The 13588-nt window shown below is 38.0% G+C and overlaps 1 protein-coding gene across 7 annotated transcripts in view; it reads left to right on the top strand.

Moving 5' to 3' along the window:
- Positions 1 to 13588, top strand: part of INPP4B (inositol polyphosphate-4-phosphatase type II B) — a 293487-nt gene that overhangs the window by 222007 nt on the left and 57892 nt on the right. For 6 of the 7 annotated variants that reach the window (XM_033059958.2, XM_033059960.2, XM_033059956.2 and 3 more), the window contains 3 exons: positions 1011 to 1188; positions 6038 to 6250; positions 11932 to 12073. In XM_033059958.2, coding sequence (XP_032915849.2) covers positions 1011 to 1188; positions 6038 to 6250; positions 11932 to 12073 — 533 coding nt within the window. The remainder of the gene's footprint in view (positions 1 to 1010; positions 1189 to 6037; positions 6251 to 11931; positions 12074 to 13588) is intronic. The other variant, XM_033059954.2, reaches the window with a different exon arrangement.

The raw sequence follows: 13588 nt of genomic DNA, 5'->3' as shown, positions 1-13588 counted from the left end.
AAGGGTTGAAGGGACTGAAGCACTTATGACAAAAAGACACAAGAGGAGAGAAGGGAGGTACAAACAGAACCAGTAGTGTGTACATTCCTCTGGCATTGGTGATGTGCCAGCAGGTGTTTGGTTTCTTTTCTTGGGGTGTTTATCTGAAGCTGCAAAAGATTTTGGTTCGTTTCTCTGAAAGACTGGAGCAGGGCTTTATAAAATAAAGAGTTCTGTACAAAAGGTTCAGGTGAGGAGCTGTGCATGACAGCAAGAGCCTGTGGGTGCGTACATGCTGTCTGAAATGGTGTTTGGGAGCAATGTTGTAAGAGGACATTGCATAATTAGTAAGGGGGCAGGATGAAAGAGAGATAGGAGAAGAAATCCAAAAGAATTGCAGTAGTTTGAACAGATTAAAGTAGGAATTTTGCATTTGTGCAGTTTTGGAGTAATTAACTCTCACAGCCTATTACTGTGTCTATTCTTGCAAATCAGGCATCTGCTTTTCATTGGAGATAACTCGGTTTGTCATCACTTCCTGGACATCACTGAGGCTAATCAAAACACAGTGTGGGCCACTGATCAATTAAACATTAATGGCCCATTTTGAAAGACTTAGTGAGGTAGCTAATAATCTGTTGGGGAGTTCAGGTAGAAAAATAAGGAGCCTTATGCTCTTTGGTACTATTAGCTGACTTTTTCAAATATTTTCTATCTCTAGAATTACAGTATTTTAAAAAAAGTATGAAAATATGGGGGGTTTATGTTCAGTCACTCAAAGGAATTTTGTCCTGTACTTTTTGGAGCATGTGTTTTTGGGCAGTCTGTTCAAGGAAAGGTTTGCTTTTACCTTTAAAGACAGGAGCATTTCAGTGGTATCTATAAAGTCCAGGCATCTGGCTTTTTTTTTTTGGCTTTTTTTTTTTTTTTTTTTTTTTTTTTTGCAAAAGTAGTGGTAAGATTTTTAGCACGGTAAGCATTCCTATTAATGGCAGAAATGAATTTGACATTGTGACTCTCTGTTATCACAGTACTGGATACCAGTGTATTTACTATTCACCTGAAAACACAGCCAAGGCAAAAGAAGTTCTCAGCAACATCAATCATCTGCAACCTCTCATATCAAGCCATGCAGACCTGCTGCTTAGTTCTGCAAGCCAACGTTCTCCAGACAGCTTGAAGAATTCTTTAAAGATGCTTTCAGAAAAAGTAAGATTCAAATCTTCACTGCAATGGGAGTTGGAATAACCAAGTCTCTCTAAATGCTGGGGGGAAGGGGATTTCTGCGTAAATTGACTTTCATAGCATCAGCAAATGTTAAATAAACTCGGCTAAAAAAAGCATCAAAATGTTACTATTAGAAAAATAATGTTATTTAGCATTTCTGTAGGCTTTCCATATAGAAAATTAATGAAATCTTTTAATATTGCTTTTATTTAAAAGTGTAATTAACTTAATTTCATGTATCTTCTTTATCCTCTAGTGGCTATATACTGAAGTTTATAAAAATATCAAAATTTATAAATTATTTTGTAGTATGAGAAATCATTATTTTTTATTCTCTTTCTGTTATATTTCAAGCTGCTGCTTATGGGAGATATTCAAGCCAGGTTTATGTGTAAGATTTAGAATAACAGCATGATCAGAAATGGTGATGCAGCCTAAAAGGAGAAGCTGGGAAGTTGGCTCCAGGAGATCTCAAATTTTAATTCTGCTGTTATATCCATCTGTAGCTGTAGGCTTTTCCTCATCTTGGTTCCTTTAGGTCTAAATTAGGGAAGCTAATATTTCTCACGTGTCTCACAGACTGATAATGGAGATTAGCTGAAGCCTGTATATGTTACCCTATAAAAATAGGAAGCATTTAGCTATGACCTGAGAGGGAAGAGTTTCCCATTGCTCCATGTGCCACCTCTTTAGTAACATGATCCCAGTATGGCCTAATAGCACAATCAATAACCATTTCAATATATCTTCAGCTATTGAGAAGTGACATTCCTTGTGGTCTTTTGAGCACTGTTATCCCAGCAGTTCCTCATTCAATGGGAGAGTCTCAAATCTGAATATTGAGCTTGGCCACTTGCTGTGAAGGCATTGCAGAGGAGCTATGGGGGAGAGAAACATTGCCCTCAGTTGCAGATGTGTAAATCCACAGTAACTCACAGAACACTGGAGTCACAGTGAATGTCAGGGATAGCGAAAGAAAGCAGAATTCAGCCTGGAAATGAAAGAGAGGAATTTAGGGAGGGGGGTTGTAGCAATTATAGTGTACCTGTGCATGCAGGAGGGCACTTTAGCTGTGCATAGAACAAGTGGAGCTGCTCTGTTAGTGGTTAGTTCAAAGAAATCTGCATGCACAGGTAAAGCAAATCAGACAAAGAGTGTTTGTTCCGGAGATCCAAAGCGTGGTTGCTAAGGGATGTGTGTGTTTGCTCTGGCCATTTGCCTCTGGGCAGGAGGAGGGAATGATTTCAGAGGGGCTGCAGGCAGCCGTGGTACTAAAGCACTGCTTGAACCATGGCCTGCTGGAGACTCTGGCTATAGAAAAGGACCAAAAAAGATTATTCATTCAGTTTGCAAAAGTCATAGATATTTTACATTTATAGTTGGTGACTTAGTTGTGTATGTTCATACCAACTTTTCAGGGCCAGGATTAAATTGCTGTTAGTGCGTGAGCTCAGGTTCCCAGGAGGAGTCTCACCCATTGTACCCCCTGGATATCTGTCCAGTCTCCACTTTTTGCTTGGAAGAGATTAATCCAGTTCTCTAAACAAATGCACCAGTAATGGTTCAATACATGCTTCCCTGTCTATTCCCACATTTACTCTTGGGAAAAGAAGGATAATGGAGAAATAGGGTGGATTGTTGAGGAAGCAAGTGTGGTGTGACAGTGCTTATAAAGAGGAGAAGAGAGATGGGATGGAAAGACCAAGAGACAACTTCAGGGAAGGGAAATACCATTTCAAAGCCCTAAACTCCGTGAACCCACACAATACTGAAATTAGATCCCTCATAGTTAATTCAAAGCCTTATATTGATATCTTAAAATAATCTCTCTGTATAATCTGGTACAGTACGAGAACCAAGACTATCAGAGTGTTCCTGCTTGTATTTAAGATGGAGTAGTACATGCTCTGCTGAATATAATTACATGATACCTACTTGTATTCCTGAGGCATATATAGTGCTTCTGCTACTCCATCTTTCCTATAATTTTTATATGTAAAAAATAAATGCTCTTACGTTTTAACTTGATAAAAATTTAGAAATTAAACAGCTGTTTGAGGAAGTCATAAAAATGATTTGCCTGGTGATTAAATTCCACAAGTTTATTAAAAAACATATCACTTGATATATATAATAATTCTTTCTATAATTATTAGGTAGCAGTGGATAAATCTAAGCTATCAATAATGTGAATTACATTCAAGTGTTCATGTTAGAAATGGAAGGACTGGCTGCATGGATTGAAAAGTGGAAAATTAAATCAAATAATTCCACTGCTTCTTAAATGGAGCTTATTTTCTCATATTAAGCATGGTTTTACTTCTCCATATATAATTTGCAATTTACTCTAGTGTTTTCCTGAGACTAACCTTTTTTCATCACTTTTTATTAATTGATTAAGGAAGCCTTTAGCTGTCGACAAGTGTATCAGCTTTTGCAGCTTGCAGGAGGCTTGATAAATTCATTTTCCAGCTATGCCTATCTTTGTTTGCAGAAATAGTCTTTAGTAAAGTATCTAAAAGAATTTGCAAAGTTTTCATTTCTTGGTATAGACTGGTTTTGTGATTTCAATGCAATTTCATAAATAGTGATGTTCTGCAAATTTAGCTGTACTGAGCTGTTAGAAAATGAGGTTAAAATATAGACTGCTGTTAAACCAATGGGATCTCTGAATGGAATTTAATTACAGAATCATTTTAGTTTCTGCATGAAAAAAATGGAGTCTCACTTCCGTACTGATTTTCTTTTAAAAATTAATTTTCCCTATAAAATATTTCTATTCAATTATATTACTTAAACTTTTCAGATCATTATCTAATATACATTGCAGTCACAGTGGACATCCTTTACATCAAGTTCTCTAATACCCACAATTTCCTGAAATTTCAGGGGTTTTTTGAGTCTGCCTGATCCAGAGACCTGTAATTATCTCAGGCAGACATTGTGGGGAAGATAGATACGAAACCTCAGCAAAACCATGATATTGCTGTTTTTTAGGATAGACAAGTAATGGAGTTTCAACTGTCTTGATATGGAACTGTAGAAGAGTCTTGAAGAGGAGTTTCACCATTACAATACAACCCCTCAAATCTTAATTTGCCACAGTAAGGCAAAAAATAGTAGGGTTTGATAACACTATTCCCCAAAGACTAATTAATTCTCTGAGCATGCACCATCTGGAGGCTGGAAATGTAAAAAACTGAAATTGTCCTGCAGAGCAATGCAGGACCAAGAGCAGACAGTCCTGAGGGGCTGCATCTAAGAAAGCTGTTAAAAAAAACCCTTTCCCTCAGGCACCGAGTTGGTGAGGAGGAGAAGGAATTGGTCTGGTAAAATTGCCAGGGAGATGAGTAGCGTTGCCAAGTCTAAAGAATCCAAGTCAGGTCTAAAAATTAATAATTTATATTAGATATGCCTGAGGTTCTTCTTTTTAAAACTGTAGAGATTTATTTGCAGTAAAAGTTTTCAGCCTTTCCACGTGCAACCATTCAGAAAATATTTTTTCCTAAACATAATGAAAATGGGAAAAAGCAGAAACTTGTCATTCAAGTACCTAACCCAAGCAGCTGGAGCCTTAAGAAAACCATCAATTTTTTAAAGTCTTTTTGTCTTAAATATCTGTAAACTTTTGAGAGGGTATTGAGACAGGAAGGCAAGAAAAAGTAGTTGAGTAGGACTGGATGCATACAAAAGAGAAGCAGGTAGTATGAAAAGGGGATAGGATAAGAATAGAAATGCAGAAACTGGGAGAAAGACTTCCAGGAGACTTCTCAGAAGTTCCAGGGAGATGCTGACACTTGGAATTTGTTTGGTTTGGGGTCTTTCTGTGACTTTTTCTCCAGCTTTTGCATAAGCAGCATATCTGCTCTGACAGATGAACCTGTACAATGTTGTTGAAATAACCAAAATTGGGACTCTCCCAAGCTGTCACCATGGCTTTGTTAGTTGTTAGTCCCTGTAGTGATAGGAAGCATCCTTGCACCTCACCTGGTCCTGTTCCATAGGTTATGCCAGCTGATGGAGTGAATAAACCAAACTCCCAAGGCAGATGGGCCCTGTGTTTGAGATGCAGGAGATGGGGATGTGTGGCACACAGGTGGCAGCAGCAAGTGCTGTTGCATGGTGACAATCTGGAGATGGTGAAGCCCATATGCAGGAAGCATTTTAGTTTCCTTGTTGAGGTGGAATGCAAGGAGGTTGAAGAATTTTAACAGCTGTAACAGCCAACGTAGAAAAATGATACAAAGATTGAATAGCATTTTCAGGAGACCTGAGAACTACTTCAGAGTTTCCTTTCTTTAAAATATACATAAAATCAAGCTTGAAATCAGGTGTCACCTACCCTGATATCTGGGTTGATACCTACAGGTAATGAAATTTATCTCTGGAAACACTGCTTTTGCAGATACTGCTGTTTCAGCAGTGCAGAGTGGTGGATTTTATTCAGGGAGATGATTAAACTGGTTAATCGTGTTTTATCTAACACTTACTCGGAAATTATTGTGCTATGGTTGGTTACTCTTGGAACTGCTTCTTGTTGAGGCTCACCCCTGAGGTGAAATTTGGAATTTCAGTAAAATGTGAAAAGATTATGAGCTCTATGATAGATGATGTGCTCTTGTGTTAATCCTTAGAGCACTGGGATTGTAGAATGCGATGATTTCTCTAAAACCCTTGAAGTGTTCCTCATTATTTGTTGGCCTACCTTGTTTTCTGCTTCCTAGGCAGGCCTGAAACAAATACTCACTCTGCCTAAGGGTAATTCAGTGTTGTACACCTTTACTGCATTCTTTGGTCTAACCTTTTCATTCTTTTGGTTTTTATTTCCTAGACGGAGTTATTTGTGCATGCATTCAAGGACCAGCTGGTCAGAAGTGCCCTTTTAGCACTGTACACAGCCCGGCCTGGCTGTGTCCTCAAGAAACCAGCTGTGCCTAGAAACAGTGCAGAAGAAGGGGCTGATGCACAGCACCAGGAGCATCCTTCTCAGATTAAAAGGCAGGACTCTATACCCCATCATTCTGAGTATGATGAGGAAGAGTGGGTAAGTAGCCAGAAACCCTTGGTCAGTGTTCAGTGCAAAACCCCACCAATCAGCATAAACAAGCTCAAGCCCTAAGTGTCCTTGTCACATGTCACTGCAGGGGAAAAGGGGTGCAGAAAAAAATTGTGATTTTTCAGATGCATTGCAGATTTTGAAGCTAAACTCAAAGGATTTTCCTAAGTACAGTGTGCTGCTCTGAGAAGATGATGAGTGTCTTCTTGCCCAGACAGAAAAATAGTCTTGCTTTGTTCTTACTTGGGTTGGTTTTGCTAATTGGGCAGATTTAAGGATATGCTGTTCTGAGGGAAATGTTCTTTTCTTCCCCACCCCCTGCAACACTCCTTTCCAACCCTCAGCCTGTAATCATTTCAAATACACATGAATTAACCCTCAGCAGAACAGAGCCCTTTGCCCTTACACTCTGTTCTTAGAGGGTGTCTGAGATCGTGTAAAAGAATTAAATGTAGCTTTTAGATTTTTAACATTCTTAGCATATCTTTCAAAGATATGTATTATTTATATGGGTGAGATTTTATAAATCAATTATTTTGGTAGATGTCTTCATAATAGATCTGTTACTTTGTTACATACGTACTCAAGCTATTTTTATTCAGTCCAGGCTCATACTTTGAGTACATCACTGTATTCTCATAAATGTAAAGGATGCCAGCATATTCATCTCTATTGTAAATAATTAATAACTTGAGTGAGCTATGGTATTGCACCTGAACTGTAATTTTTATCCACACGAAAAATAAAGGAAGAAGAACATATTTCTTCCAGAAGAAAGGCAATTATTTCCAGCCCCATGCATTAAGTAGTCATGAGATTTAAACAATAAATAACTCACTCTTTTATTTGTCCTCCAGTTTTAGAGCCTTTAATTCACTTTTTCTTGTTTTCTCAACAACCTGAGGGACTGGAATAGTGGTTCTTTCCTTGAACTAAAGCCAAAATGTTTTGTTTTCAGCTGTTGAAACATTCAGAAATGTAAATAACACAATAGCTTTCATAAAAGAGGGAAATTTTACACTGGAAAAAGTGGCGCTTTGTGGAAGCTGTATTTTAATTTAGTACTGCAGTTTAGCATCTCTGTAGAGAAGATAGCTTTGCTGTATTTCTTTACTGATGAAAAAAATCTGCCAGGTGCTTGGTCCACACCTATTAAATTTTATCAGTGGGTTGTTTTAAACAGTATATATTTGTTTCTGCTGAATTAGTAAGATTATCTTGTTTCAAAATTAAGTGTATCTTTTACTGTTTTCTGAGTTAAACTGAGTCAGAGTCACTGTCAAACTTGAGACAGTATAAAACCTGGAGAAATTTTGTGATTTTTTTTTCTGAATTTGAATGATTATACTTTGGATAGATTTCAGTTCTTTCTGTCAGCAGAGGTGATAAATAATATGAGTTTTAATAATCAAATTGTCATTAGCATGATGGAAAGAGAAAGAACAAATGCATATGAAATTTGAAAAAAAGACTTAATCTACTGTGAAACTCAACTATAAAGGAAATAACTTTGAGATACGTTGCTTTGCATGCACAATGCTCTATCCTCCTTTGCTGCTGTGGGGTTTTTTCTCACTATTATCAAGAGCTAGCATTACATTTTGCAACTGGAATTTTGGTTTTGCTTAAAATCTAAATCCTTAACTCTTTAAGTTGACCCTGTTCCATCCACTTCACATGAATGTGTTGCCTTGTGACCATCACAGAAGTAGGAAGACTCATCCCAGAGTCACTGGCAGTGTTATGGGTTGAGCTATTTATATTGGTGCACTATGCACAAGCAGCAGGAAAGCATCACTGCCAAAAGAAAAATATTTAACTTGAGAGTTTTACATTGCCTCTGGGTAGATATTCTCTTCTCCTCTCTCCAGCTGCTTCTGCTATCCTAGAACCTCCCTGCAGGACGGCACAAAGCAGGTTTTCATGTATAATACAAGAAAAGGTGGGCACACTGCCACCTGGAGCTGGCTCTGCTCTACACTTCTGACTGCTTTGCAGGGCTGGAGCTACAAAGAGCAGATAAAATGGCATTTCCAATAAGCTCTGTACAAATGCTGATGTGGTGATCAGACATGGGGCTGAAAGACTGGTGTGTGTCCCACAGCACAAGGGGGTGTTAATCGTACACATTACTAAAGATATTTCCTTTACCTCTGAACAGAGCTCAAAAGGACCTTAAGGAAATACCTGAATATCCACTCACATGAAAGAGACACTGCTGTGTCATGCCTGGCACAAGTAAAGCACACAACTGCAGTGGTGTATATGGAGGGACAAGAAATGACTGAGGAGCTCTGTGGAGAATTCAAAAAGGCTGAGAATCCTTTAAAAACAGAGACAGCCTCTGGGTCTCCACTGACTGGCCGAGTTTAGAAGGAAGATGTGGAGTTAGGTGCAGTGACAGAAAAGAGTATCCATTCCTGCTGTCTGAAATGAGGAAACTGTCCTACTTTTTAATGATACTTTCAGATCAGATGGAAATTATTTCTTTTTTTAATTTTGTGAATGAAAGAGAATTATTTTGCAGGTTCATTTTTAATTTTCCTAGGAGAAGTGCCCAGGTTTCACTGATGCCACAGCCTAGCTTTCCATGGAGTTCTTTCATGTCTGCTTGTACCACAGCAGAGGTGACAGTAGAAGTGTGACTATGGTCATTTCTAACATGAGGCAGGACTCCATAGCATTCCAGATGGCTTCTGAAGTTGGGAAGAAGTAGAAGATGTAAATGTGGCACTGCCTTGTCTCAGTGGGTCAAGCCCTATTACAGGTTTCCACCTTCCCTGTCATTGCTTTGATTTTTGTACTTAAAGAAGCAGCAATGAGAGGGAGACAGATCTTGTGTCTCTCATTCTTCCATACCACAAACTTACCATCCACATGGATCCAGCAACTAGTGGGAAACCTGTGATCAGGGGAAGAGTATCCTGCTTAGGAAACTAGGGTCTTAGTATTTCAGAGTATCAAGAAATATTTCTCCTGATCCTTCACTTGACACAGAGGGTTTATAAGAATGCTTGCTTAAGAGGCTACAAGGACTTTGTTTTGTCCTTTAACCTGGCACATGCTGTAAATGATCACATGTGAGACTGTTTCTGGGCAAATTTAAAATAGAGTGCTTAAGGAGATGAAAGGTTGGTGGAAAATGTGCTAGGCTACAGGAAAATATTCTGGAAATAGTAAAGACTGACAATATGAAATGAATCAATTTCTTCTTGTGGAGAATCATAGAAAGCCACTTGATTTTCACTGATTGGAAACTCCATTTTTACTCAAAAATTCTTCCTGCCAAACTCCAGAATTTCAACAGCCTTATTAAAAAAAAATCTGACTGCCTTTGGTGCAGACAGAATAAGATCTCAATAAGTGATAGATACCTCTACATTTTCTATGTGCCTACAATCCCAGGAACCTCCTATGTGGAGAAAAAAGAGCTGTGAGACAGGCCCTTTGCTCCCTCTCACTTGCTTGCATGTAAAAAAGCCAGATACATGATAATAAGAGTGAGCTTTCTGTCTACAGATGTTTATGAATTTTGCTTCTAAACCCTCAGGGAATGTTTGTGTGAATATTGCATAGACATCATCTCATAGATATCAATGCTGGGTTAATAGTTGGTTTGAAAAGAGAAAAGTGCTCTTTCCAAAGTGAAACAAGGGCTCATATTTGTGTTGCTTGTGCAATAACTCCAGATGCTCATTAAGAGCTTAATGCTTTTTGTGTGGGGATTAAACTCTGCCAGCAGACAGAGGAAAGGGAAATTACACTGCTGCAGCCTCACTGAGCAACTTGAGTTGCCTATTCCAGCAACTTCCAGTGACTGGAAACTCTGAAGCTCCCTGATATTCTCTGGTAAAACTTACTGTTACTTGGGGCCAGAATTTTTAATATTTTTAGTATTTCACTGCTCTTCATAGAGCCCTTCTCCCAAAAATTATACTTGTGGGTAGTAAAAGTCAGTAGTTTCACATATTGTAAATGTTTTTCAGGATTGCTTGAGGTGCATACAGGAGAAAGCTTTCGAAGGAATCTACCTGCTCTCTGTCTTTTGACTTTTAATTGTATCTAAGCATGTGAATATCAAATACTCATGTGTCTAATGGTTTGTTTCATGTACAGGCACAGATATTTCCACACGTTGCATTATACATGCAGCACTTAAAACAGTTGTGGAATAAATGCAGTTCTGCTTGGGTGTGCCCAATCAGCAGTATCTTTTTCATGGTATGGTTAAATCATGGGTTTATCTAGGGAGAAAATAAACCATTGTTGCCATGTTCACCTATAAACTGGATGCTCATTGTCCTTAAGGCAGCCCACAAGAATGCTCCAGGAATGCAGTTTGGAGAGCTGGAAGAGAGGAACTCTGTTGTACAGGTTGGGCAAGTCCCTGCTTGTGTCTGCAGGCTCACCTGATATCTCTTAGGTCAGGGTGCCCTTGTCACAGGTTGTGTCCTCAGAAGGAGGGAACAGGGAAAGATCAGATCAGATCCCTCTAGTCAGGTTTAAGTGTGGCATATAACATTAGATTTAAACATTTACCTTAGTAGTAGTTCTAGATTTGTCTTTGCTCAAAATCTGAGTGTTGCCATTTAAATGTGGCTATGGTATTTCTCTGAGTTTTCAGTTTTCTTTAACCTTCTCTCTTGTTATTTTTGCAACTTCATTTTTGTGCCTGAAGACCTGGCATATGCATAATGCTTCTGGCACTGTAAAGTATAGAACAAATTAGTGATGTTATCTTCACATTTTTAACCCTCAAGCAGGCTTGCTCTGCATTATTTTCAGAATGACTCAGCATTGAAACATGGACATGGGAGCGTGGTTTCTGTGGGTTTCTTATGGTTTGGTTTTAGTCTGATTGTGTGTCTTGTTTACAGCCTCATTTATTGTATTTTTTTCTCCTTATTTAGTGCTGCAAAAGTAGGTGCAAGAGCTTTGATTTCTGCAGCATCCAGCACCTGAAGGACCCTCCTTGTATCTCTGTTCCATAACAGCTCTTTCTTTTGTTCCACATTATTTCTTTTGTTCTCTGCTCATACAGAATTTCTTCTACAACTCTATTACTTCTGTAATTCTCTTATTTATTATAATCTCAGTTAAGTATGTTGGTCACAGTTTATGTGAGAGGTGAAGAAGGAAACTGAAATTGTGTTACCTAATAAACATGCCATGACAGCAAGTTTCTCATTCTAGTCCTTGAATTTAACATTTGCTTCAGCAGAGTAACTGATGTGTTAAAATACAGGATATGTTAAATTACCAAAAGGAGGTTTTTAACTACTATGACAAATCTGACAGCTTCACACAGGTTTGATTTGCCAAGGCTTTGAGTGTGTCTATACTCTTAAGGTATAATTTAAATACACAAACTCCTCAGTTCCTTGGTATTAGACCTGAAACTTTGTCTGCATTTTCATATTAAGTTTGAAGCATGTGTTCTCCAGTGTCTAAAACCATTAGAGTTTGGGTTCATTTACACTGCAAGAAAAATTTAAAAAGGCTTAGGTTGGTAACAAGCTGAAGGATACAGTCATACTGGCATCTAATATTTCTAGTAATTTGCACATGTCTGTCTTGACTTTAAGGGGTTAATACATTACTGTTGTTTCTCTTTTCTTTTTATTTTTTTCTTCTTCAGTAACAAGCAGTGATAATTCTGCTCTTTTCAGGACAGGGTGTGGGCCAATGTGGCAAAGAGTTTGAACTGCCTTATTGCCATGGTTGACAGACTGCTTGAAAAAGACATCAGCAACGTTAAAGAGGGTGAAAATGAGCCTTCAGCAGCTGATTGCAAGGTGTTGCATACAGGTGGTAAGCAACCCCCCCTAATTTTTAAACAAAAATAATTTACAAGAGTATGTAAAAATTTCTACAGCTACAGAGAAGTCACCTAGAGTAGACTTCATAGTATCTTTGATGAGAGTGCTAGTAGCAAGGTTTTGCACACTTGCAGGGAGGTTGTTTATCAAAGTACAGCTTTATTAGGTGCTCAGACTGCTTGCCATGCTCAGTTGTTTGTGCTAGAGTGTAAACATTTTGAAGCTACAATATTTTGTTTTTGAAGACTGATGTGATTTAATTTACTTTAGATTTTACTTGCATGCAGTATTTTGAGGAAACAAAATTGGACTGTGTCTTATCCCATAGAGAACTTGTAAAACCTGCAAACCCTTCCACTTTTCTGATTTTTATTTTCTGATTTGATAAAATTTATGTTTACCTGGAAATACCTGTCAGCTTGTGTCAAAAGGCCAAGTGGAATAATTCCATGGGATGATGTAGAGAAAATTCTGTCCACAGCAGGTCCTTGTCACCAAATCTTCTCTCTCCTCCTGTGACTTATTCATATTTGCATTCTTGATGCATAGATTAGGTCTGTTTAGTAAGTGTGATGAGACTTTCTATTCTCAAAGTGTGTTGCAACCAATGAAACAGATCCTTAGTGATAGTGGTGGTAGTCCTAAGGCAAGGAAATCAGAGCCAACCTCTGTGCCACTCTTCAGCTAAATAAAACAACTCTCCATACAAAAAAACAAACCAACACAACTGCTTTATTTTATAGAGCTTTGTATAGTTTGGACTTTTTTTTTTTTTTAATTGTGCATTTTATCCTTTATCTTCCCTTACATTCTCCACAGACCTTCATGACATCATTTTACATCAGGATTTTTAAAGTTACTGTTATTCACTAGTAATTTCTTTCTTACATAACAAGAATTAAAATTACTTTTTATCTGTGTGTTGTTTGTGTAGTACTGATGAGATTCTGGTTGTAGAATTGATTATAATGCAGCTGTAACATCTGCATTTTTACCAGTATGAGAGGTTTGTGCTGGAGTCCTGGAATCCTTCTTTTCAATGCCAGATATGTCAAACTTGTTTTTTAATGAATATTCCAGACAGCAGCTTATTCCTTATCTGTTTGCTTCTCTAAGTTTCCATCTACCAGGCTTGTAATGTTAGAGAGGTAGATGATATCATCTCTGTTCTCTAGTGAAGGTTTGCAGGTGAAAAATATCAACACAGCTTTCTACACCTTTCCTGCCTTCCTCAGAGAAGGTACTAATATTTATCAACCAGGTAGGTGTAGTTTTGAACTTAGGAGAATACTTAGATGGTGAATCCAAGCATATTCATTGTGATTAAAAGAGAAAAATTGAATATTCGTCTTATTCCTAACTCTTTTCTATTCCCTGTGGTGCTAACAAGTTGTTAGAAGTCCAGAATGTCTTGTAGAAATATTTTGCAGGTAAAGTGGTGGTAGTATACTTTCACCCAGACTTTTCCCCAAGTGACTGCAGTGCATTTGTGTGTGTATGCATAGAA

The sequence above is a fragment of the Catharus ustulatus genome, chromosome 5 (genome assembly GCF_009819885.2).
Source record: "Catharus ustulatus isolate bCatUst1 chromosome 5, bCatUst1.pri.v2, whole genome shotgun sequence".
In the NCBI taxonomy this organism is placed as follows: domain Eukaryota; kingdom Metazoa; phylum Chordata; class Aves; order Passeriformes; family Turdidae; genus Catharus; species Catharus ustulatus.
Note: the sequence above shows the minus strand (reverse complement) of the source record. Positions and strands in the feature narration are given on the sequence as shown.